At 41.3% G+C, this 27,953-nt stretch overlaps 1 protein-coding gene across 1 annotated transcript in view; it reads left to right on the forward strand.

Annotated features, from left to right (window-relative positions):
- Positions 1–1,086: 1,086 nt before the first annotated feature.
- The window catches only part of TRPM6 (transient receptor potential cation channel subfamily M member 6), a 127,240-nt gene continuing 100,373 nt past the window's right edge, over positions 1,087–27,953 (forward strand). Inside the window, exons 1-5 of the mRNA XM_077818027.1 lie at positions 1,087–1,175; positions 5,597–5,663; positions 9,612–9,691; positions 10,940–10,978; positions 27,343–27,523. Of these exons, the coding sequence (XP_077674153.1) occupies positions 1,087–1,175; positions 5,597–5,663; positions 9,612–9,691; positions 10,940–10,978; positions 27,343–27,523 (456 nt within the window). The remainder of the gene's footprint in view (positions 1,176–5,596; positions 5,664–9,611; positions 9,692–10,939; positions 10,979–27,342; positions 27,524–27,953) is intronic.

Here is a 27,953-nt window from a genome sequence, read left to right on the forward strand (position 1 = left end):
TATTAGTCTCTTAGGAGGACATCATTCCTTTCCGAGGCTGATGAGATGGCCAGTGGTCTGGTCTGTGGAAAAGAGAATGGGTGATTTTCTGGCTTTGGGGAATGAAGTAAAGGAAAGCTTGCAGGTTGTGCTTGTTGTGTTGTGGTCAGCCACGTGAGGGTGCCCTGTTTGGGAGCAGCTGTATGACAAGAATTTTGAAAATTCTGCTCTAAGGCCCATATCTTGCAATATGCAGTGTGCAGGTGGACTGCTCTGCCCATGTGGAGCCCCATTGGACAGGGTCCCAATCAAAGATAAGACTCAACAAATGAATGTAACAAACAATTGGAGGGAAGGGGCGGGGAGAATGATTGACAGAAATAAGATCAAGTGGTTCATAGGCTACCAACGTGCACAACTTGATGGCTCCAAATCATTTAAACTTTAATTATAATTAATCTACATCAAATCACTACCTACTGTGCCATTTGACATTGCCCCCAACCAAAGTGATCCTCAGCTCAGTAATTATTTATGCGATTTAAGTAGTGTGTATTTTGTTTTCTCCTTTTGTCCCTGCCTCCAGCCACCTATAAGTCTTATGAACTCCTGCTTTTATTTAAAAACAAAAAAAACAACCCAGAAGTTAAACAATTCCCATGACTCCTTATCCATATCCTACTCTCCCTCTCTATAAGCCCCACACCCCAGGGTTGCTTTACCCATCTGGAGACAGGAAGGATTTCCTACCCTCTGCCGCCGTCCATGAGGACAGAGGTGGGATCCTGCAGGTGTCAGGTGAAAGAAGGAAGAAAGGTCTTTGTTGAAATGGTTTTGTCATTAAGAAATTAAGATTCAGTATGACTCTGAATACACACAAAGAACAAATCTTTTGAGAAAAAAGATGGTGCCAGTTTCCTCATTGTCAATGTTTAGAGCACAACAGTATTTTAACCATCATGTGGGGTGTATTATGGACTTCACTGGATACTACAGCTGTGATTTTTAACCTTTTTTTTTTTTCATTTTCTGACCCTAAAAATTTTCAAATGGAGGTGCAGACCCCTTTGGAGATCTTAGACATAGTCTGTGGACCCCTAGGGGTCCATGGACCATAGTCTGAAAACCACGGGACTAAAGAAAGTGAAACGAACAGAATTTGGCATGAAGAATGCTGACTATGATAATAGAAAGCTGTGACTAATGAGCAAAGAAAAAACAAACAAACACACATAATGTTTATTGGTAAACTTTATTTGAAAAGCATACACATACAAAACGTGTTTTATAGTACAGACAATAAAGTGATAGTGATATTTAACATTGTTTCATTTTTATTGGCCTATGTAAGGCTCACCCAGAAACTATATGTAAAATTGCTGAATAAAGATAACTTTGAACTATCTGGTGGAGCCCAATTCTTCTAGGAACAGTAGATGGATAGCTCATGTTTAATTTAAGACATCTTGGTAAAAATCCAGGTTGTCCAAACAGCTGTATAGAAGTAGCTTCAAAAATAGCGTGTATTGATTGGAACCTCTTTATATTATTGACTTCACCAAGGAAAGAGCATTTGGGGCTTTGTGAATAGCCACCCTGAACAAGATTTTGACTTTAGAAGAAGCAAGCATATTACTGGCTAGCTGAATAGTTGAACTCTATGCCCAAAGCATCAATTCCCCAGGCCCTGATTGCATTTTGACTACACAGAAAACTACTCAATCACTCCAAAGCAGTGTGACCTGTAACAATTAATTTTATTTATATATATATATATATATATATATATATATATATACACCTATCCAAATTTGCAGAAAACTCATAATCTGGAAATACTGATATAAATTATAGACCGAGGGCCAAATCCTGCTTTCCTTGTTTTTATAGGAGTAGCCCTATGATTTCAGATGGAATACTCAGGCAGCAATGAAAACTGCACTTGCTTTCAAACTACCAATCTGAAAATTAATAAAGTAAGCACCACTTTTTATCATAGACTGACATATTTGAAAATATAGTGAATTAGTCAGCATTTCTTGATCTAAATTTAGTGCCTTTGCACCTTGCTAGTAGTATGGGAGCCAGCTGTAAGTGGGTGTTAAATAATTAATTACAATGAGAAATAATGTTTTTAAATTCTAGCTGCCAAATCCTGCAGTCCTTACTCAATTGTAAAATACATGCAGGATTCTCTAGCTAATCCTTCTTGCTGATCACTCAGTGCAAGTCTAGATGCCTCATCAAAGCATTAACTTAAGAAACAGAGCTCAGTAAATGTTACGGGCCAGATCCTTAGCTAGTGTAACTTGGCAGAGACTATTAATGCCAGCTGAGAATCTGGCTGTAAATGAAAATAATCAATATTTTCCATCTCCTTTAGCGCAGGAACTAGGGAGCTCACCTTCACTGAGAAGGATAGTTGCAAACCTATATTTTATTTTTCCCAATTTTGGTTTGGTTATATTTACTTATTTGGTTTGTTGTGATTTTTGTTTATATCACTGTCTAAGGAACTAGACAGTGTCTCACGAGCATCAGAACATCACAAAACGTGTACTGCATGTAGTTTAAATAATCTTATTCTGATGTGAAGATAATAGCCTCACAAGTTCAGAGTTATTGCATTTTGTTTTAACCAGACTTCTTAAACATGAATACATGTGGTCCTGCAATGCAAACCTTTTAATTGTTGCCTATCATAGCTGTGTCCAACATGGAAATAACACAACTATATATATTTAAATTCTGTAGAAAGGCCTGACCATTTCATCCCATGAAGAAAAATTAAATAATGTAGAAATATTTGTAGGGATGAATTTTCAATTCTTTCCTGCTCCTTTCTGGTGCAAGGGGAAACTTACTTATTCCCTCAATCCAGTTTGAAATTGTGTACAATTTGAAATGTATTATTGAGAGGTACTAGTGAATGGTTTAGGAGAAGCTCTTAAGAGTTCTGATGTAGAATTAAACAAGAGATGTGAACAATGCTGTAGGGGTTGGTGCAGACTCTGGGAATCGTATACCCTCTGAAGGTGTCCCCAGCTTTAGAAGGAAATTCATTGATCCTGCATTATTGAAGTAAATGGGAATTGTACCATTGACCTTAACTGAAGCGGGATTGTGTGTTTAGGGCCTGATCCAAAGTGCATTGACGTCAATAAGATTTTTTCTATTGATATCTTCAGGCTTGGCTCATTGTGATTAGAATTAGTGTGGTCAGCTACCTAAGGATTAAGTTTTATGGGGTGATTATTGCCATTATTGTTTTAATCACAGGAAAAACTGGCTGTGTATTAAAGTAATGCAAATATGCCATGGGAAGTACCCAGAACATCTGGTGTCTATCTTTACCTTCTTTTTTTTTTTTTTTAAGAGATGTACAAATCTAATGCTAGTTCAGAATGGGTTGGTGGTGTGACGTTGCACTCCATATGTTTTATGGAAATATGCTGATGAGTGTGAATATAATGTAACTGGAATATGCTTCATGCAAAAGGTCTCTTGTAAGGTATCATTACAAAGTTTATAATCTACTGAGTGTGTTCATCGTATTTGTATGTATGTATCATTCTTAAATATGAAATATAATTCTGAAGTCCTATTGTAATTATGCAAAATGTGGGCCATTGATTGTGGTTTAGAATCTTGATGGCTCCCATTGACTGGGACAATTGGTTGTAAAAGGCTCTGTTTACTTGCAAGCTTTCCTGCATTCCTGTGAGTCAGGCTGTGGAGCATAAAGGCTTGGGGTCTCACAGGACATGTGACCATGTCACCTGGTACTGGATTCCATCTTTAACCTGGTGCTTTTCCATTTAGAAGGAGGGGTGGGAACCCAGAGAAATAAGATTCCCGCCTTGTGTCAAAGTTATAAAAGGGGGTGGAACAGAACAAAGGGGGCTGCCAGTCATGAGAAATCCCCAAGTTAGCACTTGAGCTGGAACTAAAGGTCTGTAGCGGGGAAAGGCTTGGGCCAAGAATAGGAAGGCGTCTAGTCTGTGAAAGACGCTTATTGGAACATCTCTAAGGGTGAGATTTACCTGTATTAAGTTTCTTAATGTATTAGGCATAGACTTGCGTGTTTTGTTTTATTTTGCTTGGTAACTTATTTTGTTCTGTCTGTTATTACTTGAGACCACTTAAATCCTACCTTTTAAAATTAATAAAATCACTTTTGTTTATTAATGATCCCAGAGTAAGTGATTAATACCTGGGGGAGCAACCAGCTGTGCATATCTCTCTATCAGTGTTATAGAGGGCGGAAATTTATGAGTATACCCTGTGTAAGCTTTATACAGAGTAAAATTGATTTATTTGGGGTTTGGATCCCATTGAGAGCTGGGTGTCTGGGTGCTGGAGACAGGAGTACTTGCTGAGCTGTTTCCAGTTAAGTTTGCAGATTTGGGGGTGTGGTTCAGACCCTGGGTCTGTGTTGCAGCAGGCTTGCGTGTCTGGCTCAACAAAGACAGGGTTATGGAGTCCCAAGGTGACCAAGAAAACTGTCTCAGAGGTAGTTTCAGCACATCAGGTGATAGTCCCAAGGGGGTCTCTGTAACTGAACCCGTCACAGGTGGTACGAAAAGCTGATAGTAAGAAATACAGAAAAATAAGGAAAACTACATATAGTTACCTTGTCTAATGCATTTTCTTTCAGAGTAACAGCCGTGTTAGTCTGTATTCGCAAAAAGAAAAGGAGTACTTGTGGCACCTTAGAGACTAACCAATTTATTTGAGCATGAGCTTTCGTGAGCTACAGCTCACTTCATCGGATGCATACTGTGGAAACTGCAGAAGACATTATATACACAGAGACCATGAAACAATACCTCCTCCCACCCCACTGTCCTGCTGGTAATAGCTTATCTAAAGTGATCATCAAGTTGGGCCATTTCCAGCACAAATTCAGGTTTTCTCACCCTCCGCCCCGCCCCACGCAAACTCACTCTCCTGCTGGTAATAGCCCATCCAAAGTGACCACTCTCTTTAAAATGTGTATGATAATCAAGGTGGACCATTTCCAGCACAAATCCAGGTTTTCTCACCCCCCTACCCCCCTCTAAAAACCACACACACAAACTCACTCTCCTTTTTCTTTCTATGCTTCCGGACAATGTGAAACTGAAAGTTGTCCTTTGGCTTTGAACATTTCACCAAATGGCTATGATGTGGTGTTTGGTCTTTTCCTTACTCTTTTTCTAAACTTAATAGCATATGTTATCACTTGCATTGTGTAAGGCAATGAAGAAGAATTTAAAGTTAGGCAGGCAAAACTTCTCCTGATACCATTCTCTTTCGGGCCCCAGCCTGCATCCAAAGCTCTGTTTATAAATATTGTGATCTTTAGGGGCAGGGGCGTTACTCCTGAGGGAATTCTGTGCCACTGTGCCATGCAAAATTTTGCAGAAATTAACGTGCACACACAATTTCCTTTCCGCCTCACAGAAATAGGCCGCAGTACTGCTGGCTGCCACTAGAGGCTGCTTAACCAGGCAAAGCCCAGCTCACACATAGAAGACACTGCCAGGGGGAGAGAGCTAGAGGGTTCCTGGCAGTTTCAGTTCACAGCACACCCTGAGGGAAGTTAGACAGCAGCGTGCAGGAAACTCCATACAAGCCTGGGACCAAGCATTAGGCTGTTTCTCCCTCTGGATCCCTGGGCTTTTGGGGGAAAGGGGGTGCAGGTATCTGGGCAATGGGGGCACCCGCGGCTGGGCTTGGTGAGGGGGAGGCGGTTTGGGTGTATTGGCTGGGGGGTACCTTGGCAGGGGCTTTGGTGGGGGGGGCGGGGGAGGGGTTGTAGGTGTCTGGCCCTGGCTGGGCTCTGGGGGGAGAGAAGGGTGCAGAGAAACAGGAACTTGGTTGTCATAGGGGTTTCTTTAAGTCTCTACTCCTGGAGGAATTTTTGTGTTTGTCTGTATTGTTTCAGACATACTTGCTGAAAGGTATTTTGAAATAAATTGCCAAAATAATTGAAACTGGTGTGATTATGTAGTGTTATTTTCACAAATAAAATTTGCAGAATTTTAAAATATTGTGCACATAATTTTTAACTTTTTGGCGCAGATGCCCCCAGGAGCAAGACGTCTATGGATGATTTGAGTATGCTTGATCTCTACTAGAACTACATGCTATAGAGCTGGATCTGACAGCTGGACCATAGTATTCCAAATAAGGGAATGCCTTTGGGAAATAAAAAAAAAAAAGTCTGGTAATACCTGGAAATAGTGTAGCCTAAGGAAAGTCACCTGACACCTTGAGTTACTAATCTCTTGATCTCAAAGAGGACAATTATTCTTATGACCTATTAGTGCTGCTCGTAGATTGAAGTGAAAGCAGATTAGGATCTCATCTGTCTCTCAGGGCTGAGCATAGAAATATAGGGGAGGAAGGGACCTCAATTAGTTATCGACTCTATCCCCCTGTGTTGAGCCAGGTTTCATCTAACCTGTCCTTTAAAACCTCCAGTGATGGGGATTCCACAACCTTCCATCATAACCTATTCTAGCATTTAACTATCCTTAAAGTTTTTCCTAATATCTAACCTAAATTTCCCTTGCTGCAGGTTAAGTTGATTATCTTTTGTCCTACCTTCAGTGGACATGGAGAACAATTGATCACCATCTTCTTTAATATATTGAAAACTTATCAGTTTCCCTCTGTCATCTTTCTTTAAGACTGAACGTATCTAGCATTTTTAACCTTTCCTCATATGTTAGTTTTTCTAAATCTCTGATAATTTTTGTTGTTCTCCTGTGGACTCTTTCCAGTTTGTCCATATCTTTTCTGAAGTGTGCCTTCCAAAACTGCATACAACACTTCAGCTGAGGCTTCACCAGTGCTGAGTAGAGAGGAACAATTACCATCCTTGTCTTAGACACAACAGTCCTGATACATACTAAAATATTAGTCTTTTTTGCAACTGCATCACATTCTTGGCTCATACTCAATTTGTGATCCACTATAACCACCAGATCCTTTTCTGCAGCGCTACTGCCTAGACAGTTATTCCCAGATTTGTATTTGTGAGATGGATGTTTTTCCTTCCTATGGGTAGTACTTTGCACTTGTTTTTAGTGAATTTTATCTTGTTGATTTCAGATCAGTTCTCCTTTTGAATTCTAATTCTGTCCTCCAAAATGCTTACAACCCGTCACAGCGTGGTGTCATCTACCAATTTTATAAGCATATCTCCACTCCATTATCCAAGTCATTATAAACATTATTGAACAGTACTGAACCCATCTTTCTCTTGCTCCTAATGAATTTATAAACCCTCTTCTTGTCTTTTGTCCCTTGCTAGATGTAACTTATTTTGTGCGTTAGCCTTTCTGATTTTATCTGTAGATGCTCGTGCTATTCTTTTGTATCATCCTTAGCAATTTGTCCATGTTTTCACTTTTTGTAGGATTCCTTTTTGATTTTCAGGTAATTAAAGAGCTTCTAATGGAACCATATTGGCCTCTTACTATTCTTCCTATCTTTCCGTTGCATCAGGATAGCTTGCTGTGGTGCCTTTTTAATATTGTGTCTTTGAGAAATGGCCAGCTCTCCTCAACTCCTTTTTCTCTTCCATTTTCTTCCCCTAGTTGGCTTTATCAGGGCTTCCAGGTGGTGCCCACCAAGAGAGCATGAGATTGAGTCCAGATCTCTCATGTTGTACTGTGCAGCACTAATCAAAGAGCTACTGGGTCACCCTAACATAGTCATTTTAATTAACAAGTTCAGCAAAATGAATTCTTCCTCAAGGCAGTGAGTAAAATTAATGGACATGCTGTTCTCTGCCACTTTTGATAGGCTTAGAATCCACAGTGGTAGATTTTTGGAAGCCCTGTATGCTATAATGGTGTTAATTCAATTTTTTGCTTGACTGCTCAAGAAATAAGGATGGAGTTGTTTGGGAGGCATGAAGGAGTAATGGCTCCTAATAGGAATGTGTCCAAATGGTTTCTGAGAAATGTATATACAAAACCTGCTATCAAATAATGAAACTAGTCCATGCAGCTCCTACTCAACATTTCCCCTGAACTGCATTTCTATGACTTCTTTTTAAAATTTGTAGTCCATGAATTTCTTTCTGAAATTATTAATATTCCTGTGTGTTTTTGAGCTCCTATCAAACTCTGAGGATTATCTTTCCCATTCATCATCTTTCTAAGATATAACTAGCCTCAATTAAATGCAGTAGTTCCCAGTGAATATACACGGAAATCATTATAAGAAATCTATTTTCTTACAAACTCTAATATTAGTAAGTTCCTCATGTGGCTCTTATTATTCAAAGGAAAGAATCCCATTGCTTTCAAGGGGAGTCAAAAGGGGACCTTTTAGACATTTTTACACCACATTTTACACAGCTCTTGATGTTCTGTACATCAGTCAAATCAACAGCCATCGATTTGGAATGAAAATATTTTAGGATTTGGAGGTGAATTAAAAAAAACCACTTGCCTGATTAGTGGAAATATGATGCTTAATCAAACAAGCTGAAGAAGATTATTCTGGGTTCTAACAGAACTCTTCTTATAAGACTCCAAATAGTATAATCTAGTAATTGAATTACTGGCATTCTCATTTGTTTTTATTATTTACTATTTTACATAGCTCTTAGAGTGTGATAGGCCCTTTATGAATACTGTAAGTATGAAGACAGATCATTGCCCTGAACATTTAATTGTCTAGATTGACATTGTGTAGATGGGGGATAGGGAACTAAAAGTACCAAAAGCAAAGTGACAGAAGAGTGAAGTTTAGCATGAGATGATGATTTATTTCTTTGGTCTTGAAATAAATCATGTGATTGGAAAAAAAAATCCTGGGGAGATTTCATGAGAAGTATCCATAGCACAGTACATTTCTAAATAACTCAATTTTATAGTCCTTCTCTAGGGGCCTTATCCAATGGAAGGACTCTGGTTGACTTCAGTAAAGGTTGGATCAACTCCTTGGAGAGGCCTTTTTCAGCATTTCTCTGTAGTTTCATATCAGTAAATGTTTAACTGGGACAACTGCAATTCTTAATATTCATCTATAAAAGAAGAAAATGCAATCCTCCATCTTTAATAAGATAGGCACATACTAGACATTTAACATATATAATCCAGAAGGAGGAGGATACTGACAGATCAACATTTATTTCTTATCTCCCCTCAGTTCTGGGTTGTCCTAGATACTTCATCTGCTATAAGTAAGTCTTAAACCTCCCCTGAGTGAGCTTTCACATTTATTAATAAGAGATGGACCCAAACTACCAAGTTCAGGTTCAGATAGAATGCCTCTAAGTTTGGGAGTGAGGTGTTGGGGTTTTTCTGATTCAGGGTTTTCATTTGCGCTCCTTGATAATGTTAATTGGCATTTGGTTTCCTGATGTCATAGTGTAACAGAGAGACAAGATGGGTGAGGTAATAACTTCTATTGGAACAACTTCTGTTGGTCCAATAAAAGAAGTTACGTCACCCGCCTAGTCTCTAATATCCAGGGACCTAAATTGCTATAACTACACTGCACACATATCATTGTATAAAGCATTCTGAGATTTTTTTACAGGTCCTGCACTGTAGAAATTATGTAGTCACTATTTATTTTGCTTTCTGAGGTACAGAACTGTAATTCTGTTTGGCATTATTTTTCAGTCTCAGAAATCTTGGATTGAAGAAGTCTTCAATAAAAGAGAGTGTGCAAAAGTCATACCCAGCTCAAAAGATCCTCACAGGTATAGTTGTGGTTTTGGTTTTATTTTTGTTACCTTGAAAGAGAACTGATAGATGTTATAGGGATACTGTGGATGCTGTTCTTACAGTTTTGCAGTGTCACAATTACATGAGGGCAGCATGTCCACTGCTGCAATGCAGTTAGAAGCTCACACCAATGTTTTGTTTAAATATTAAGGAAGGCACATATTGTGTAGAATAGATGCTGTTATATATAGGAGAGGATTTAGTCACTTTTTGATGGCCAGTAAAAGTCATAACCATGGTAGGACTGCCCTGTCATTCGTTAATTGTTTCATAGACAGTTCTGTCAACACACTTGTAAAGTGATGACAGCCACATTGTTTGTTTGTTGCAAACCAAAACTGGAAGCTGTTGACCTTTCTGGACTTTCAGACATGTAGCTCTAAGTCCGGTAGCTGAAAATGTGGCCGAGCCTCCATGTGAGATGCAGTTCATAGAACTGCATTACTGGTACGTGGAAATTCTCCTTCCTACTCCAAAAATGTGACCTTGTGTCAAACAGTAAGGTAGAACCTGCTCTAAATAGAAGAAGAGAAGCTACTGTTAATCCCAGTATCCCTATCAGCAGGTCTCTGTCTTGAGGAGTGAGCTGAATCATGTTGTTCTTCCATAGAACACTGGAAAGAGTCAAAAATTAAAATGCTTCAACCCTCATTTGAGGAATGAACAAAACAAACATTTTTTTTTCCCTCGCAAGCTTTATGACTAAAGTGGTAGCTTTAACTAAATAAGGCCTGTAGGATCGGATCCTAAAATTGTAAACTTCTTGGGGGTAGTCCTATGATCATACAATTCTGAGTGCATTGATGGTGCTCAATAAACAATGATAATTCATGGTTTCATATAGTTTAAGACCAGAAGGAGCCATTAGATGATGTAGTCTGACATCCTGTGTATCACAGGCCATTAAATTTTACCCAGTTATCTCAATAACTTGGGTTAGATTAAAGCATTCCAGTCCTCAAGAGACTAAACTGGTTAATGCCTTATTAGGATGATGACTTCAGTTATGAAATACTAATAGTATAACAGTTAAAATTCCAAGTAAAACACTGAGCTTTTCGAACAAAACTTCAGATGATGACTACAGTCTATACACAAGTTTCAATACCATTGTTTAGAATTTTTTTCACACGTCTTTTTATTACTCAGTATTTAATACATCAAATTACAGATGTTTTCTTGTATATAATAACACACTGTTTTATTGATCTATATTCCTCCAGATGTCCTGCACGATGCCAGATATGCCAGAACTTAATCAGGTAAGACCTTTATAAATTTGAGGCTATGCTTTCTAAAATGGGCTAAAGAAACAATTGGTATTCTTAATCCAGCAAGCAATGGCAAAACGTTGCAGCCACTGAAATGGTCAGAACATAATTTCTGGGGTCGGTTGGAAGAATTTATTATAGATTCTGCTAAAGTAAGTTGCATACTAAGACTGAATTCACACACACTAGGAAATGTGCAAAGAAAGATTTCTGTGGCAAATTGTCTTAATCCTGACCTGATGGGTACCAGGCAGAAATAGTACAAAACTCCTTACTAGGCAGCTAACAGTTCTAGCCATATGCTGAATGGCACAGGATGTGGAAGGGATGTGAGAGGCAGTAGGAATCAGATGAGAAGGGAAGTGGTTAGAATGGAATCCTTGGTAGGTGGAAGGGGGACAATACAAGGACGACGACTTTTTTTTTTCTCTGCAAAATTTTGGGGCTTGCATCTGTCATCAGCAGATAACATTGGTAGTTCAGGGCTCCTGCTTTGTAGAAACCAGCTTGGAAGTGTAAAGGATGTGAGGCCACTAGAAAAGTTTTTGGTCTGTTTTCTTTTAATTTATTAAGGTGGTGTCACTGTGCTTCAGTGGGTCACAATTGAGAATACTAAATTCAGGACAAGCTGCTGAGAAATAGGGCAACCATACCCCAAAATTGGTGGTAATTCTTCCATAAGATATACCAAACCAGCAACAAAAGTAAACTTCTGTCTCATCACACTGGTTAACAAGAAGTCAGGAATGCAGCCTCCTTAGGAATTCCAGTCCTGGGTTTAACACCCAGACACTAGACTTAATGATGAGTGGTTATTTAAAATTGATTTTATCAAACAAAAGGGTTCTTCTGATCCCAAAGGACAAGCCACACACCCAGGATAATATAGAACTCAGATCTTACCCAATAATCACGCCGTTGCCAATCCTTTAGTATCTAAAATCTAAAGGTTTATTTATAAAAATAAAGAAAGGTGAGATTTAAAGTTGGTTAAAGGAATCAAAAACATACAATAATTGCAAAAGTCTTAGTTCAGGCTTGAAGCAGTGATGAAATAAACCACTGGTTTGTTAAGTTTCTGGTTGCTTCCAAATGATTTGGAAGGTCCTCAGGCCCTTGGTTAAAATGCTCCCATTAGTATAAGTCCATAGTCCAGAGGTTAAAGTAGGAAAGAGGCAAAATGGAGATGTTTTCAGGGCCTTTTATAGCTTCTGCCATGTGGAGAGAAACCCATTGTTCCAAACAAAGCCCTTAGCACAGTTTATGGAAAAATCCAGATAAGAAGATGGAGTTTAGGGTCACATGATTTGGTCACATGCCATTGCATGCTTCGCTGAGTCATAGCAGAGGCCATTACCCATATTCTAGCTAGAATGTGCACAGGAAGGGCCATCAGGTAGGGATAAGCCTTATGGTCCATTGTGAGTTAACTGTTCTTTGATGGGCTATTCAACTTGAATAATCCCTTTACAATGTGCTGGCCAAACTAGAAATAAGCTGCCTTGTGGGTGTGACCACAGAAGCAAACACATTTGAAATACAGGCATAGAGTCAATATTCATAATAACTTCAGATGATAAAAAAATGATGCATGCATGGAAATAGGATAATCATATTCAGCAAACCATATCTTTTTCATAGACACCTTACATGACATACTTTTGCACAACCTTTGTTGCAATTGTATAACAGTGGTAACAACAATGATCTATAAGGTCATATATTAATCAGATGACATCACAGATGGGAAAGGGGAATGCACTGGACCTCACATAGTTGTGTGTATTTTAACAGGGCAGTGGTCTTTTTAGGCAGCTGATATTCATACTACTTATGTTCATCATCAGATTTTTGATCCCACCTTTGAAATTAACATGAGTGCCCGTGCACAGCTTGCACTAGTGTGCATTTAAGATGCTACTGTAAAGGCTGTTAGATCAGAATGTTGACCTTCCTTGGCACTTGTTCTATGTAGAAAGTCTCCTTCCAGTCCTCCTGCTATGGTGTTTGCTGAGTCTGGAAACTGAAACAAAACAACTGCATGAGTTACTGCATATTAAAGCAATGGCTAACAAACTGGTAAAAATAAAAACTAGGTCCAATGATTACGATTTTTTTTTTTAGTGTGCACTTTTCAGTGTTTACATTTATAAATATAAAAATTGCATCCAGCTACATTTTTCAAAACAAAGGATTTTGTTTTTTGTTGTTTTTTAGCTGAAAGATATGCACAAAGCTTCATTCTGAAAGGATTTTTCTGGCAAAGCTTAATACAGACATAAATGTTACAACTGGTTAAAACTGTATTTATTGGGACAAAAACTCAACCAATTTAGGCCTACTTTGGTCTAGACATTATTCATGAATCATTCCAGATGGCACTGGTTGTATTTGATATTTGTAAATATTGGCCTTATAGTTTGGGCAAATTACTTTTCAAATTGGGTTGTTTTTGACCTGGGGTCTCAGAAGGAAGACATGGAGTCTCAAGGTTTGCAAACATTTAGTGAGTGCTGGTGGTTATACAAATATTTTCAAATAATGAATGGCATGACCTCACAAATAGCTGTTAATCAAATTTGAGTAGTTTAATTGTGAATATATAGGTGACTCTCCATTATTCTACCAACTTTACTAAATACATTGGAAAGGCTGACACATGCTTCTGAGCAGCATCAATTTGCAAACACAACACTATAATGACTCTGTGACAGCCCAGACTGACTCCCCCTTCTGGATGGTCACCAGGCTGCTGTATGGGATCCAAAGCTTTGGATCCCATGAGCTTTTAAGTTTACTAATCTGAACAGAAAGAAAAGGAGTACTAGTGGCACCTTAGAGACTAACCAATTTATTTGCGCATAAGCTTTTGTGAGCTACAGCTCACTTCATCAGATGCATTCAGTGGAAAATACAGTGAGGAGATTTATATACACACAGAACATGAAAAAATGGGTGTTATACACACTGTAAGGAGAGGTTTCAGAGTAACAGCCGTGTTAGTCTGTATTCGCAAAAAGAAAAGGAGTACTTGTGGCACCATAGAGACTAACCAATTTATTTGAGCATAAGCTTTCGTGAGCTACAGCTCAATCCATCGGATGCAGTGAGCTGTAGCTCACGAAAGCTTATGCTCAAATAAATTGGTTAGTCTCTAAGGTGTCACAAGTACTCCTTTTCTTTTTACTGTAAGGAGAGTGATCACTTAAGGTGAGCTATTACCAGCAGGAGAGAGGGAGGGGGGGGGAGTGGGTGGGGAGGAAGGAGAGGGAACCTTTTGTAGTGATAATCAAGGTGGGCCATTTCCAGCAGTTGATAAGAACATCTGAGGAACAGTGGGGGGAGGGAGGGTGGGGAATAAACATGGGGAAATAGTTTTACTTTGTGTAATGACCCATCCACTCCCAGTCTCTATTCAAGCCTAAGTTAATTGTATCCAGTTTGCAAATTAATTCCAATTCAGCAGTCTCTCGTTGGAGTCTGTTTTTGAAGTTTTTTTGTTGAAGAATTGCAACTTTTAGATCAGAAATCAAGTGACCAGAGAGATTGAAGTGTTCTCCGACTGGTTTTTGAATGTTATAATTCTTGACGTCTGATTTGTGTCCATTTATTCTTTTACGTAGAGACTGTCCAGTTTGACCAATGTACATGGCAGAGGGGCATTGCTGGCACATGATGGCATATATCACATTGGTAGATGTGCAGGTGAACGAGCCTCTGATAGTGTGGCTGTTGTGATTAGGCCCTATGATGGTGTCCCCTGAATAGATATGTGGACACAGTTGGCAATGGGCTTTGTTGCAAGGATAGTTTCCTGGGTTAGTGCTTCTGTTGTGTGGTGTGTGGTTGCTGGTGAGTATTTGCTTCAGGTTGGGGGGCTGTCTGTACGCAAGGACTGGCCTGTCTCCCAAGATTTGTGAGAGTGATGGGTCGTCCTTCAGGATAGGTTGTAGATCCTTGATGATGTGTGGGAGAGGTTTAAGTTGGGGGCTGAAGGTGATGGCTAGTGGCGTTCTGTTATTATTTTTGTTGGGCCTGTCCTGTAGTAGGTGACTCCTGGGTACTCTTCTGGCTCTGTCAATTTGTTCCTTCTCTTCAGCAGGTGGGTATTGTAGTTGTAAGAATGCTTGATAGAGATCTTGTAGGTGTTTCTCTCTGTCTGAGGGGTTGGAGCAAATGTGGTTGTATCGCAGAGCTTGGCTGTAGACCACCCCCCGCCCTCACTGTTCCTCAGATGTTCCTGTTAACTGCTGGAAATGACCCACCTTGATTATCACTACAAAAGGTTTTCTCCCCCCCACCCCCTGCTCTCCTGCTGGTAATAGCTCATCTTAAGTGATCACTCTCCTTACAGTGTGTATGATAACACCCATTTTTTCATGTTCTGTGTGTATATAAATCTCACTGTATTTTCCACTGAATGCATCCGATGAAGTGAGCTGTAGCTCATGAAAGCTTATGCTCAAATAAATTGGTTAGTCTCTAAGGTGCCACTAGTACTCCTTTTCTTTTTGCTAATACAGACTAACACGGCTGCTACTCTGTAATCTGAACAGAATTCAGGCACTGTCTCCAGGTCTGGCTCTTAAATGCGCTCATGAGATACAAACTCCAACTCCTGGTTTCCCTTCTCAGGGCATGGGACAGTAGCTTCCCTAGACCCCAAGTTTCCCCAGGAGTTTAAGCACACCTGCACAACTCCACCCTTGTGGGTACTCTGGGTTACTGTCTCACCCTTCGGAGAGTTTGTGACAATTAAAGGAAGTAACACAGAGACTTTGTAAAGGCACTTTTAAACACAGCTACAGCACAGTAGATATACAGAGCTATGTATAGCTGCATATATATAACTGCATGCAAGACCCTGCCTCAGTTTCCTGACCCTTCCTGAGAGCCCTTTTTGTCATAGGCATGTCCTTTCAGGGAATCCTGGATTCTTGTGCACCCTCTTTCCACCTGCCCAGTCTTGTCTTTTGTCAGCAGATGGGTAGCTGGAGAGCGAGACCCAGTTCAGAGCAGAACTTGTCCTTTTATGAAGTTCATGTCCCTACTATTAGGTGACCCCTTTGAGGGGCTTCAAGTCTCTTTTCAAGTGATTCATTGCTTAGTTCCCACCCACCCGAAGTTCAGACTTGGAGAACTGGTTTCCCTGGGCTACAACTTGTTCCTTGTTCTAGGGAGCTTCCATTTATGGAAAGCCAAGATTGTTCTTTATTGTTAGAAGTCTGTTGGGAGCAAGAATTTCCCCAACATGTTGTGGGTGCTTCAGTTCAAGATGGAGGCCACAGTGCAGAAGTGAAGGCACAGCACAATTTTACAATTAAAAGGGTATTCACAAAACAGAGTGGGGTTGGATGGATATACCCACGTACAGACATATGCTAATCCGTTTTAGGGTGTCTCTATCTGTCTAACCTGGGCTCTTGCAGCGCTCTCATTATCTGTGGAATGTACTTTTTATCTCTACGGTGCATGTGTTATGCAGCCATTTCCTTTTCTGGAAATTGGCTCCCACCCAAGCAACATTTGTGAAGCAATGACTGTACTGACAATGACTCTCACTGTAATTGTCAAAGGGTTGTAGACTGTGTAAATTGCACTTTGTATGACAGTGTTTCCTATGCATATCATTTAAAAAAAAGGCAACGAGAATGAGGAAAGCTCCTTGGTAAGGTCCATGATCTTGATCTGGCTGCATCTGGTGCCTCACTCATTTACTCTCTTTCTTTGGGGAAGATCTCCAAGTTCAGTGCTGCTGCTGAGGCTTTCACATTTTGCAGGAGTGACTGTTTCCCAGCTTTGCAGTGACCTTGTAGAAACTGTCTCTGTCACAACGATACTTGAGTGTTCGTTGCAGTCAGTTTCTGAAACTGAGACTAAGTTATCAAAATAGGGAATGTGATACTAGCTGTCAGCATTACATCATGGCCCCTTCTTTGCAAACTCCCTGGCTCTGCTGTGGAGCTCTCAACCTTCCCCAGCTATCACAACTGGGCTTTACTGCCGCATCATTTAAATCTCCTTCTAGACTCCTTTGTTCCTGCAAGGGAGGATTCCCCAGACTGGATCCTTCTATCCTTTTGTTCCTTCTGTGTGTTGCTTGAGCTATCAGCCTAAATAATAATGTATTTCAAAGGAGCTGCTTTGTCTTATTATTAGAACACTTTCTTTTAAGTGCACATTTGCAAATAGTTTGCATGGGTAAATAACTGCATAATGGATGTTTGAATATATGGTTAGTCAATTGTTATAGAGTCCAGTAGGTTGTCTATAACCATCTATAACATCCATGGAAATGCGTCTAACAGTCTGTACCATATACTAACATATAACATCTATTAACTGTTTTAAACTGTTTATAAATATACCCTTAATATAAGGTGTGATTGTTGTAAAGCTGCTCAGCTTTCGCTGGACCTATGAGCTCCAGCTTCAGGTCCATTGGAATAACTTATAATGTCAGATGATGAACCACCCTCTCTATAGGGTAGGCCGCGTTTTCTAGCACCTGCAGCTATAGGAATAGCTGCTGGCATAGCTCTGTAATGCATAAGAAGGTATAAGATGGTCAGTGTATGCTGATATTTTGATAGTGGTTTATTGTGTGTGCTGAAATTGCCTTCACAAAGCACAGTCAAGCTTTGGTGAATCTGATCACTTCTAAGTACTATGATTCCATTTCCTGCATATGCCTGCTTAACCATTGTAAGTGCTTTCAATAGCTGGCACATACAGGCCTTGGCTATTGGATTGTATTGTTTAACTGGGATTGCTGTTTGCTCTGTGTTATTCAGTATGATGTCTGAAGCAGTAATGACATAATGGTATGTTAATGTGAGTCCCATTGTACATCTATACGGGAGCCCATAAGGGCTTTTCAGGACCATAGGAGAACAGAAGTATGTCCAGATTCTCCCTTTCTCTTTTTTTCCTTTAAAGATGAGCAACAAACATTTTGCTACAACTTAAAAATGTGTCTGCAACATTTCCAAAGAAGTAAAAAGTATATGATCTAGACTCAGAGAAGCTGGAACAGTGTGATTAAGAGCTAAGTCCCCAGGACTGCAGGAGAAATTCACTTCAGTGCATGGCAATAATACACCTAATAATAATATCACGACTGCCTCTTCCTTGGAGGAATAACTGTAGTTCCTGCTGGAAGACCTTAGGAGCCACTGAGAAGTGGTGAACCAGCACACACTCTGGCCACATGCTCTTTTCAGACAGGCAGCATGGCTCACTTTTTGGACTGTGATAGTTTCCAAGGCCTCCATCCTCAATTTGTGGCTGGTTTGTGCTGCTACAGCTTCATACCCTGGTGGATTATCTGCCTTTGGTAGGGCATATGCCAACATAAAACCTGGGTGAATCAGATCCAATGATTAAAAGTTTACCTAATATTGTATTTATAGCAAAATTACCTCCACGAGAGTCTAACAGATTTTGGTTCTAGTGTGACACCACAACTTTAAAAAACTAGAGAAAAGGTATATGTCAGCTGTGACTGCCAGCCTTTTGCTCTCTAGGCTTTCCCTATGGTGCAGTGGACATGGGCTGGGGTTAGATTTCCATTGGATATACCTTTGACTTGAGTGGCCCAGGAGTACCACTCTCACATATCTGGATCCAGGGGCTTGTTTTCTTTTTCTCTGACTCTAGCTTTCAGAACGTATCCCAAAATAAGTTAACAGTTCCAAAATTATCTTTAAAAGCAAGTTAAATAACAGAAATACAATCAAAGCTATGTAGGATATATCATAAGTATCCTAGGAATAATGAAAGCCTCCAGTAGGCAGGATAAAATTGTCCCATTACACTACACCAGAGGTGGGCAAACTATGGCCCGTGGGCCAGATCCAGCCCACAGGACCGCCCTGCCCGGCTCCTGAGCTCCCGGCCAGGGAGGCTAGCCCCCGGCCCCTCCCCTGATGTCCCCCTTCCCCTGTAGTTATGCTGCTGCGCGGGTAGTGTGGCTTGCGCCCCCCCACCTCCCAGGCTTTCAAATAAGCCTGTCTTGCCACTCTGAGTGGCAAGGTAAGGGGGCAGGGAGGGGGAGGGTTGGATAAGGGGCAGGAGGTCCCAGGGGACAGTCAGGGAAGGGGGTGGTTGGATGGGCCGTAGGTTCAGGGAGCGGGGGGACGGTCAGAAGACAGGGAGCAGGGGAGGTGGGGTCCCGGGGTGGGGGGGGGAACACACAGGTGTGGTGTTTAGATGTTGTTTGTAATTATTAGAATTGGGAGCACTGGCTGTTGGGAGTCTGAAAGGACAGGAAACAGGAAGGAGGGGGGAGGAGTTGAGAGGCTGGGAGAAAGCCACAGAGGGTGCAGCAGCAGCTTGGTAAAGAGGTTTGAAAATAAAGTCCTGTTGAAGCTTGTTAGTACCTTGCCTGGTTGCTACAACATTCTGGTGATGAGGATGGATCTTCTGCCTCTGAACCCACCTGCACCCTTTCTGCAAAGCCCAGGTGAGCCTCCAATTGCTTTTACTACCTGGATCCATATGTTTAAGACTTATCTGCTTGCAATCAGTGCTACAGAGATTTCTGAAGTAAGAAAGTGTGCTCTGCTAATCTACTGCCTTGGAGCAGAAGGACAGTGTATATTTTACACTTTTCCCCTTGCAGATGATAAATATGAGACTGCACTCACTGCATTAAAGAACATTTTTGTGCCAAAAGTGAATGTAGTAGCTAATCTCTACAGATTGTGCCAACGTGAGCAGAAACCAGGGGAAACTGTAATGCAGTATAACGCTTCCCTGAGGAATCTGATTGTAATTTGTGACTTTGGGAATATGACAGATGAGATGATTAGAGACCAGCTCATTGAGAAAACAACCATGCTTCAGGTAGGAGAACACTTACTTCTAGAACCACAACTTACACTAGAAAAAGTGATAACCATTGCTACTCAGATTGAGTCAGCTACAGCTGAAGCCAAAATAATGAGCATGGATACAGGAGGCACTGTCCAGGCTGTGACTCCTTTGCAGAAAAGTTCACTACCGCTGCAGACACACAATTGCAAGAGGAAAACTAATGAAAAACCACGGAATCAGCAAATTCAAAATACAGTAAAAGCATGTTTTCACTGTGGATCCCCACAACACCTTGCAAGCTACACAGGATGTCAGGCAAAAGTAGCTCAGTAGAATCATTGCAAAAAGATTGAACATTTTGCTAAAGTATGTCGCAGTAGCCAGTTCAATCAACAGGTGCATGCAGTTACAATACCAGATGTTATTGTGCTGAGCGTGGACAAAATCACTACTGCACATATTCCAGAACAAATAAAATGCATTGTAAACGTTTCTGCCACACCCTCAGGCAAGCCACACTCTATTCAGCTAATTTTGGACACTGGCTCAGCAGTATCTATACTATCTGATTCCATGTATTTGCATTACTTTAAAGATGTGCCTCTTACTGAACCCAAACTTCACTTGGTGTGCTATTTGAAAAACCATATTCCAGTACATGCCTGCCTGCCAGTAATAGTTACTTTTGGTGATTGCTGTGTAACTGCAGAGTTCTACATTGTCCACAAAGGCACTCCTATCCTTGGCAGAGATTTATTGGCTGCTTTAAATCTCAGGGTAGTTAATGGACGAATTGATCTTCCTCAGCAAAGCACTCTTGAGGTACCCACACCAGTTTCAGCTGGTACCCAACACCAGGTTGAGGAGAAACTCGACTGTGCTTATAGGTTTCTGCATAAAGTTAAAGTGCTGAATAATGTGATGTCTGTATGACAGAAGTTACGGCACTTACCATTTTTAGACAGGGAAGCTGTTTCAGAGGAACTTAGAAAACTTGTTCAAAAGGACATGATTGAAGAGATTGACTCCTCAGAATGAGTTTCACCTATAGTAATGACACAGAAGAAGGGTGGAGGCATTCACCTTTGTGTGGACTTAAGGGAGCCAAATAAAGCCGTTGTGATTGACAGCCATCCTCTTCCTCACATAGAAGAAGTATTTGCAGAACTCCCATGGAGCAAAGATGTTTTCTACTCTTGATTTGCAGACTGCATACCACCAGGTTATGTTGCATGAAGATAGCAGAGACCTCACAGCATTTATTACACATGAGGGACTATTTCATTTTAAACGTGTTCCATATGGTCTTGCATCTGCCCCAAGTGCCTTTCAAAAAATGATGTCATTGATTCTGAAGAATCAACATGGAGTTCAGTGCTATCTGGATGATATTATCGTGCTCGGAAATACTTCTGAGGAGCATGACAATAACCTGCAGTCTGTACTAAACTGCATCAGCACAGCAGGCCTCCAGCTCAATAGGTCCAAATGCAAATTTAGACAAACTGAACTCTCCTTTCTGGGGCAAACAATTTCACAGGCTGGACTAAAACCAGATCCAGATCATATCCTGGCAATTTGAAATGCTCCTCCTCCAACAGATTTGCAAACCTGATGTTCCTTCTTGGGTCTTACCTCCTGGTATGCAAAATTCATTCCCAATTATGCTTCTGTCATTGAACTGTTATGGGAATTACTATGGGGAAGTTCAACCTTAGTGTGGACAATGGATGCACAAGCTAGTTTTGAAACGGTGAAAGACTTGATTGTACATAGTCCAGTACTTGCACTATTCAGTCCTGCATTGCCCACAATTGTAACTACTGATGCTTCTGATTATGGACTTGGGGCTGTCCTCACACAACTTCAGGAGGACAACACAGAGAGGACTGTTGCATTTGCTTCAAGGACACTAAGTAATGCTGAGAGGAAATATTCTACAGTCGAAAAAGAATCACTTGCTTGTGTCTGGGCTACTGAAAAATGGAGAACTTACCTGTGGGGCCACACGTTCAAGCTGTGCACAGACCACAGCCCTTTGACAATGATGATCACAACAAAAGGACTTGGAAGAGCAGGATACCGTATTGCTTGATGGTCTGCAAGACTACTCTCTTTCAATTATGACCTGGAATATAAGCCTGGAAACCAAAGTGTGGTCGCTGATTGCTTTTCTCGCCTGCCTTTGCCTTCACCAGATGGTCCACCGGAGGATGAGGATGGTAGTGGTTGCACTTATTACAAGCACTCTCACTGCAGTTAAAAGAGAACAATTTCAAGCTGCGTGTTTAGCGTGTCCAATTCAACAAAAATTACGGGAATTTCTGACAAAGAGATGGCCCAGTAACCCTAAAAACCTTGACCCAGTTTTGCTGCCTTATTTTAGAGTTTGGGATGAACTTTCTTTGCTTGATGGCTGTGTGCTACGAGGTACACACTGGCTCCTTGTGCCAGAAGAATTACAGTCAAAACTCATGCACCTAGCACACGATAATCATCAAGGAATTGTCCGAACCAAACAACGACTACGGGATCTGTATTGGTGGCCAGGGATGGACTCTCAAACTGAAGTACTCATAAAATCCTGTGTCACTTGCCAAATGCATGATAAAACAGCAGTGACATGTACCCCTCCATTACAGCCTGTTCCTCTTCCTGAATCTGCATGGGAAAAAGTGGCGACTGACATTGTAGGACCCTTTGATACTGCTCCAATTGACTGCTGTTATGCCATCACTTTAATAGACTATTTCAGTAAATGGCCTGAAGTAGCGTTTACATCGCAAATCTCTTCTGCTACAGTAATTAAGTTCCTCATTTCAGTTTTTAGCAGGGAGGTAACCCCAAAGAACTGGTTTCAGATAATGGTAGTCAATTTACTTCCCTGGAGTTTGAAACTTTTCTAGCAGAGAGGAACATTTTACACAGAAGTTCATCCCTACATTACCCTCAAGCCAATGGGGAAATCGAATGGTGTAACAGAAGTTTGAAAAAGAGTTTGCAAACGGCTAAACTGGAAGGGCGATTGTGGATAACCTTCACTACTGATTTCTTGCAAGCATACTGGGCTACACAACATGCCACAATGCAAAGATCACCCGCAGAGTTACTGCATGGGAAACAGATAAATACTAAACTGAACATTGCTGGATTGTTAAAGGCATGACTTGATGCCCCAAAAGAGGATGATGTGCGAAAAACAGTTGAACAGAACCAAGCAAAATCTAAGGCTTTCACAGACAATCAGCGGGGTGTTAAGGAACCAAAGTTTGAGTGTGGTTCCTTCATTAGAATATGAAAACCTGGAATTTTACGCAAAGGGGACCATAAATTCACAGCTCCTCTTAAAATCATAGAGAAGAAGGGGCCTTACACCTATCGACTTTCTGATGGGTGGGTATAGAATGCTTCTTATGTTGCACCTGCCTATGCACCAAAAGGAGATTATGCCAACACCCAGTCTGCATTGGATGACTTCACCATAGTACCAACACAACAAGACATTGCACTGGAACTGGGGCTTGAGAGACGACCCGTCAGACCCAGACGACTACCTGTCTGGACTAGAGACTGTTATATAGTATCTACAGTGTTTTCAGTGTAATATTTCTGCCAACAGTATAGTGTCTTGTTTCATATTTGTTCCTGTGGTTAGAACAACAATGTTTATTTTAATTGGGAGAGTTTCTTAAGAGAGGAGGGAATGTGGTGTTTAGATGCTGCTTGTAATTATTAGAATTGGGAGCACTGGCTGTTGGGAGTCTGAAAGGACAGGAAACAGGAAGGAGGGGGGAAGAGTTGAGAGGCTGGGAGAAACCTACAGAGGGTGCAGCAGCAGCTTGGTAAAGAGATTTCCACTTTGAAAATAAAGTTCTGTTGAAGCTTGTTAGTACCTTGCCTGGTTGATACAACAGGGAACGGGGTAGGGGAGTTGGATAGGGGGTGGGGTCCTGGGGGGCAGTTAGGGACGGGGGTTCCGGGAGGGAGTGGTCAGGGGACAAGGAGTGGGGGGGGGAGGGGTTGGATGGGTCAGGGGGCAAGGAGCAGGGGGTTGGATGGGTCTGGAGTTCTGAAGGGGCCTGTCAGGGGTGGGGGTGTAGATGGGGGCAGGGAAGTCAGGAGACAGGGAGCAGGGTTGGGTCCCATGGGGCAAGGAGCAGGGGGTTGGATGGGTCGGGGGTTCTGAGGGGGGCAGTCAGCAGGCGGGAAGTGGGAGGGGGGGAATACGGGGTGGGGGCCAGACTCTTTGGGGAGGCACAGCCTTCCCTACCTGGCCCTCCATACCGTTTTGCAACCCCAGTGTGGCCCTTGGGCCAAAAAGTTTGCCAACCCTTGCTCTAAGAGCAAACGTTTTGGCCCGAGGGCCACGTTGGGGTTGCAAAACAGTATGGAGGGCCAGGTAGAGAAGGCTGTGCCTCCCCAAAGAGCCTGGCCCCCACCCCGTATCCTCCCCCTCCCAGTTCCCGCCCCCTGACTGCCCCTCTCAGAACCTCCGACCTGTCCAACCCGCCCCCCCCGTCTCCTTGTCCCCTGACAGGTCCCCCGGGCCCCCCACCCCGTTCCTTGTCCCCTGACCGCCCCCTCCTGGGACCCCATCCCTAACTTCCCCCCAAGAACCCCACTCCCTGTCCAACACCCCCCTGCTCTCTGTCCCCCCCCTTCCCGGGACCCCAGGGACCCCCCAGGACCCCTGCTCCCTGTCTCCTGACCCCCCCCCCAAACCTCCACCCCATCCAACCGCCCCCTGTCCTTTGACTGCCCCCAGGGACCTCCCCGCCCTCCCCCTTACCATGCCGCTCAAAGCGGCAAGACGGCTTATTTGAAAGCCTGGGAGGTGGGCAGGCGCAGGACGGTCCCACGGGCCGTAGTTTACCCACCTCTGCCTTAGAGTTTGTGTTTGTGTGTGTGTGTATGCCTGTCCGTCTCTGGCCTCTTTCTGACAGGTCTGTGTTTTCTGTTAATCCTTCAGGGTTTGTCCTGACTCAGAAAAAGGCTACATTTAAACTGAATTTAGCTAGCACATGTTAACTAAGCCCAACTGAAACTGAACCACTTTGCGTAATCAAGACAAACCCCTCGGATCTGTGTGGCATATCCTTGTTTCAGAGAAGTTCTCTCCCCCCCCCAACCTTCTCTCCACTGTTATATATTGAATCAGAATGCTTGTTTGTCTTGGAAGTGAGTGCTTACTAAGCAGTCTCATTATGTTTTGTTCTTCAAGTGTTGAGTCCTCATTACCTTCTGACTTTTAATCAAGCATCATTGCACAAGCAATAGTGAGGCTAGTTACATTTCTACAACTCTTCAATTCCCCATTGTGTGTACCAGTTTATTTTCAGTATTTATGTGAGTTTTCATTCCTCCAATCTGCATTTGTAGGACGCTGAATAGCTCAAATTTAATTAAGCTTATTTGCTTATATCAAAGAGTTTTGAATGCATGTATAATTAAGAAGTCTCTAGGTACCAAAAAGTACCTTCATAAACAATGACCTTGCTGTGCTGAATACAATGTACTCGGGTTCAGATGTGATAGCTTTAGGTTCTCTCTGTGGCAGCTCTGTTTTCCCTGACTTAATTATTAGTTTAATCAGAGTATTATGTGAGGAAAGACTAATATCCTGTTTCTGATTAAGTATTTCAAACATGATTTCCCTCAGATGGTATTCTAGTCTGTCACAGTATAAAAAGAGAGGCTTAAAATGTAATGGTTATTTCAAACCTTATGGTGCCATCATTCTTTGTGGTAGAGAGACCAGGGAGTCTGCATTTCAGATTTCTCAGGATCTACAGGAGGTGATGATTGTCCTAAGTTTTGTGTAGATTGACACTGCTATTTTAAACATTGTTGATGTAATTTTCTCCCTCTTTTTGGAATCTTACAAAAGAGAGTTGGCGATCATTTAAAATAATTTTTTTGGTTCTGTATTGCTTTCTTATCTGCTCTTTCTTCTTGCTATTTCATCCTTCACTTGGTTAGACTTATTTTTTATCTTCCATTTTTTTATTCTTGCTTCCTTTGTTTACTGCCTATGCCTCTCTTTTGTAGCTATTTTTTTCTCTGTAGCAAACCATCCCCATTTGTTATAATTTTTATATCTGCTTTTAACAGTGTTAGGCAAACCTTAAAAGATTTGGGGTTTTGGCTCAGGTAAGTAGTAAAAATTTGAGATACTTGTCTGAACTATCTATTCCAAACCCTGCCAGTTCTCTTCTCCCATCTTTCCCTTTTGCAAGAGAACCAGTTCTGTATCCCCAACTTCCCATGTTCAGCTCCTCACAAGTAGAGCCCTACAAATCTGTGGATATCCACGTACCATGTTTGCTGATTGGATGCTGATGCACATTTTGTATCCACGCAGGGATCCACTCACACGATTCCCTGTCTCTCTGGAAGGCTTCCATAAACCTCTTAACTTTGATCCCGTTGTGGGGTTTTGCAGGTCTAGTCTTTACTGTTGACCTTGGATCAGCTATTGATTTCAGTTGTATGTGGTCTGTTGTTTCAGAGGTGCTCAAGAATTCATTGAGTGCATATGTCGGGAGCTGCTGAGGTACAACAGAGAAGGAAAGGTTGGGGGAGGGCTTTTGGGTGGATGGTAAAAATTGAGGGACATGGTGGGAGCTCGCTGGGTGCAGATTTATGAAAGTAATCTAAATCCTTAAAATTTTGGATTGATTCAGGGAAAGGATTGGAGTTCAGAATAGTTTGTCCTCTTAACTGATTGATTTGCTCATCCATGATTTTTAGGATACTAAAAATACTACTTTCTTTTAATGCTGGTAGACTGGCCAGATTTTCCCTATAGAAATAGACAGGATCAGAGGGAGAATATTGCTAAGGGCATGGCAAATTTTAGAATATCACAAGAATATTTTAAAACCTGAAATGTTCCCAGAGAAGATGCCAGGTGTATTAATAGACTAAGCTAGAAGGCGAGACTAGGAACTTGTTGAATAGTAGTGTCTTCTGCTGTGAGTTTTCTATGCCAAATGCAATTCTGCTAATGTCTCATTAACATTCTACTTCAGTGGACGTACTTTATTACATTCAGTTAGGTAGTAGTTGAGATAAAATAGCATAAAGCTTCTTAATCTCTATCCAGTTAAAGGGCAGCCCTGTCCTTGTGATGTCCTACTCGTCCATGACTGGAGCTCCTAGGTGCAACCACAATACAAATAAATTAATCATCATCATAATCCATTTTAGAATCCCACTATTTATCTTAACTGGGATCCAGAAATCCAGAAGGCTGTGCATCGTAAGTCTGAAATTCAACTTTCAGTTTAATTCATTAATAGCTTATGTATGTGGCAAGCTATACAAACATTTGCAAAGTGTAAGAAAGAGACAAGACCCAGAGATAGCTGAGTGTGTTGGTGTTTTAATCCCATGTCTTTTTGTCCCTATTAATTGTTTTAATTTGATTAAATTTAATTTGATGGCAGATTGCTATGTAGTGTGATGCCAACTTTGCAGATTTAACAAGTGGTATTTGAGATAATCTATGTAATGCATGACTCTATTTTTAATTTGAGATGTTGCTGTGGACGGCTGATTAGAGATCATCCTGGGATAGAGTATAGTTCACCTGTCTACCAGTCTACCAGAGAGAGGGAGAATGAAGAATGGTCTGTCGAAAAGCATACACGTACAAGTCCTACTGACTCATTTGGAACGATCAATTTCCAAGACGGAGATCACACTTACCATGCCAAGGTTTGCCTGTAAACTACAACTTTATTTGATTTTAACAATGCTGGGTTAACATGACTTCTCTTTTTACGATTTTAATGATAAAGAAACTGGACAAGTTAAAATTAGCACTAGGTGGACCTCAAACTGTTTGGCTGAAACAAGAAAACAGACCAAGTTCAAAGTGGCCCAGTAAAAGCATGCATATAGTGCCTTCATGTTACACTATTAGTCTGGGAGCAGAAGGTAGTAAAATCTCATTATGTGGACAAGTTAATTGTAGAGAGGTAAGGGAGGTGTTGTTTGATATGTAAAAAGCCACAAAATTATCATTTTAATGGTGTCACCATCTGCGACATGGCATGGGAAACTTGCTGACCTCCAGGCTTTCAGCCCCGGGTCCTCTGGCTGGAGGAAATTTTGATAATACAATGTCATCAGAAATGGGTCAAGT

Source organism: Eretmochelys imbricata, chromosome 5 (genome assembly GCF_965152235.1).
Source record: "Eretmochelys imbricata isolate rEreImb1 chromosome 5, rEreImb1.hap1, whole genome shotgun sequence".
In the NCBI taxonomy this organism is placed as follows: Eukaryota; Metazoa; Chordata; order Testudines; family Cheloniidae; genus Eretmochelys; species Eretmochelys imbricata.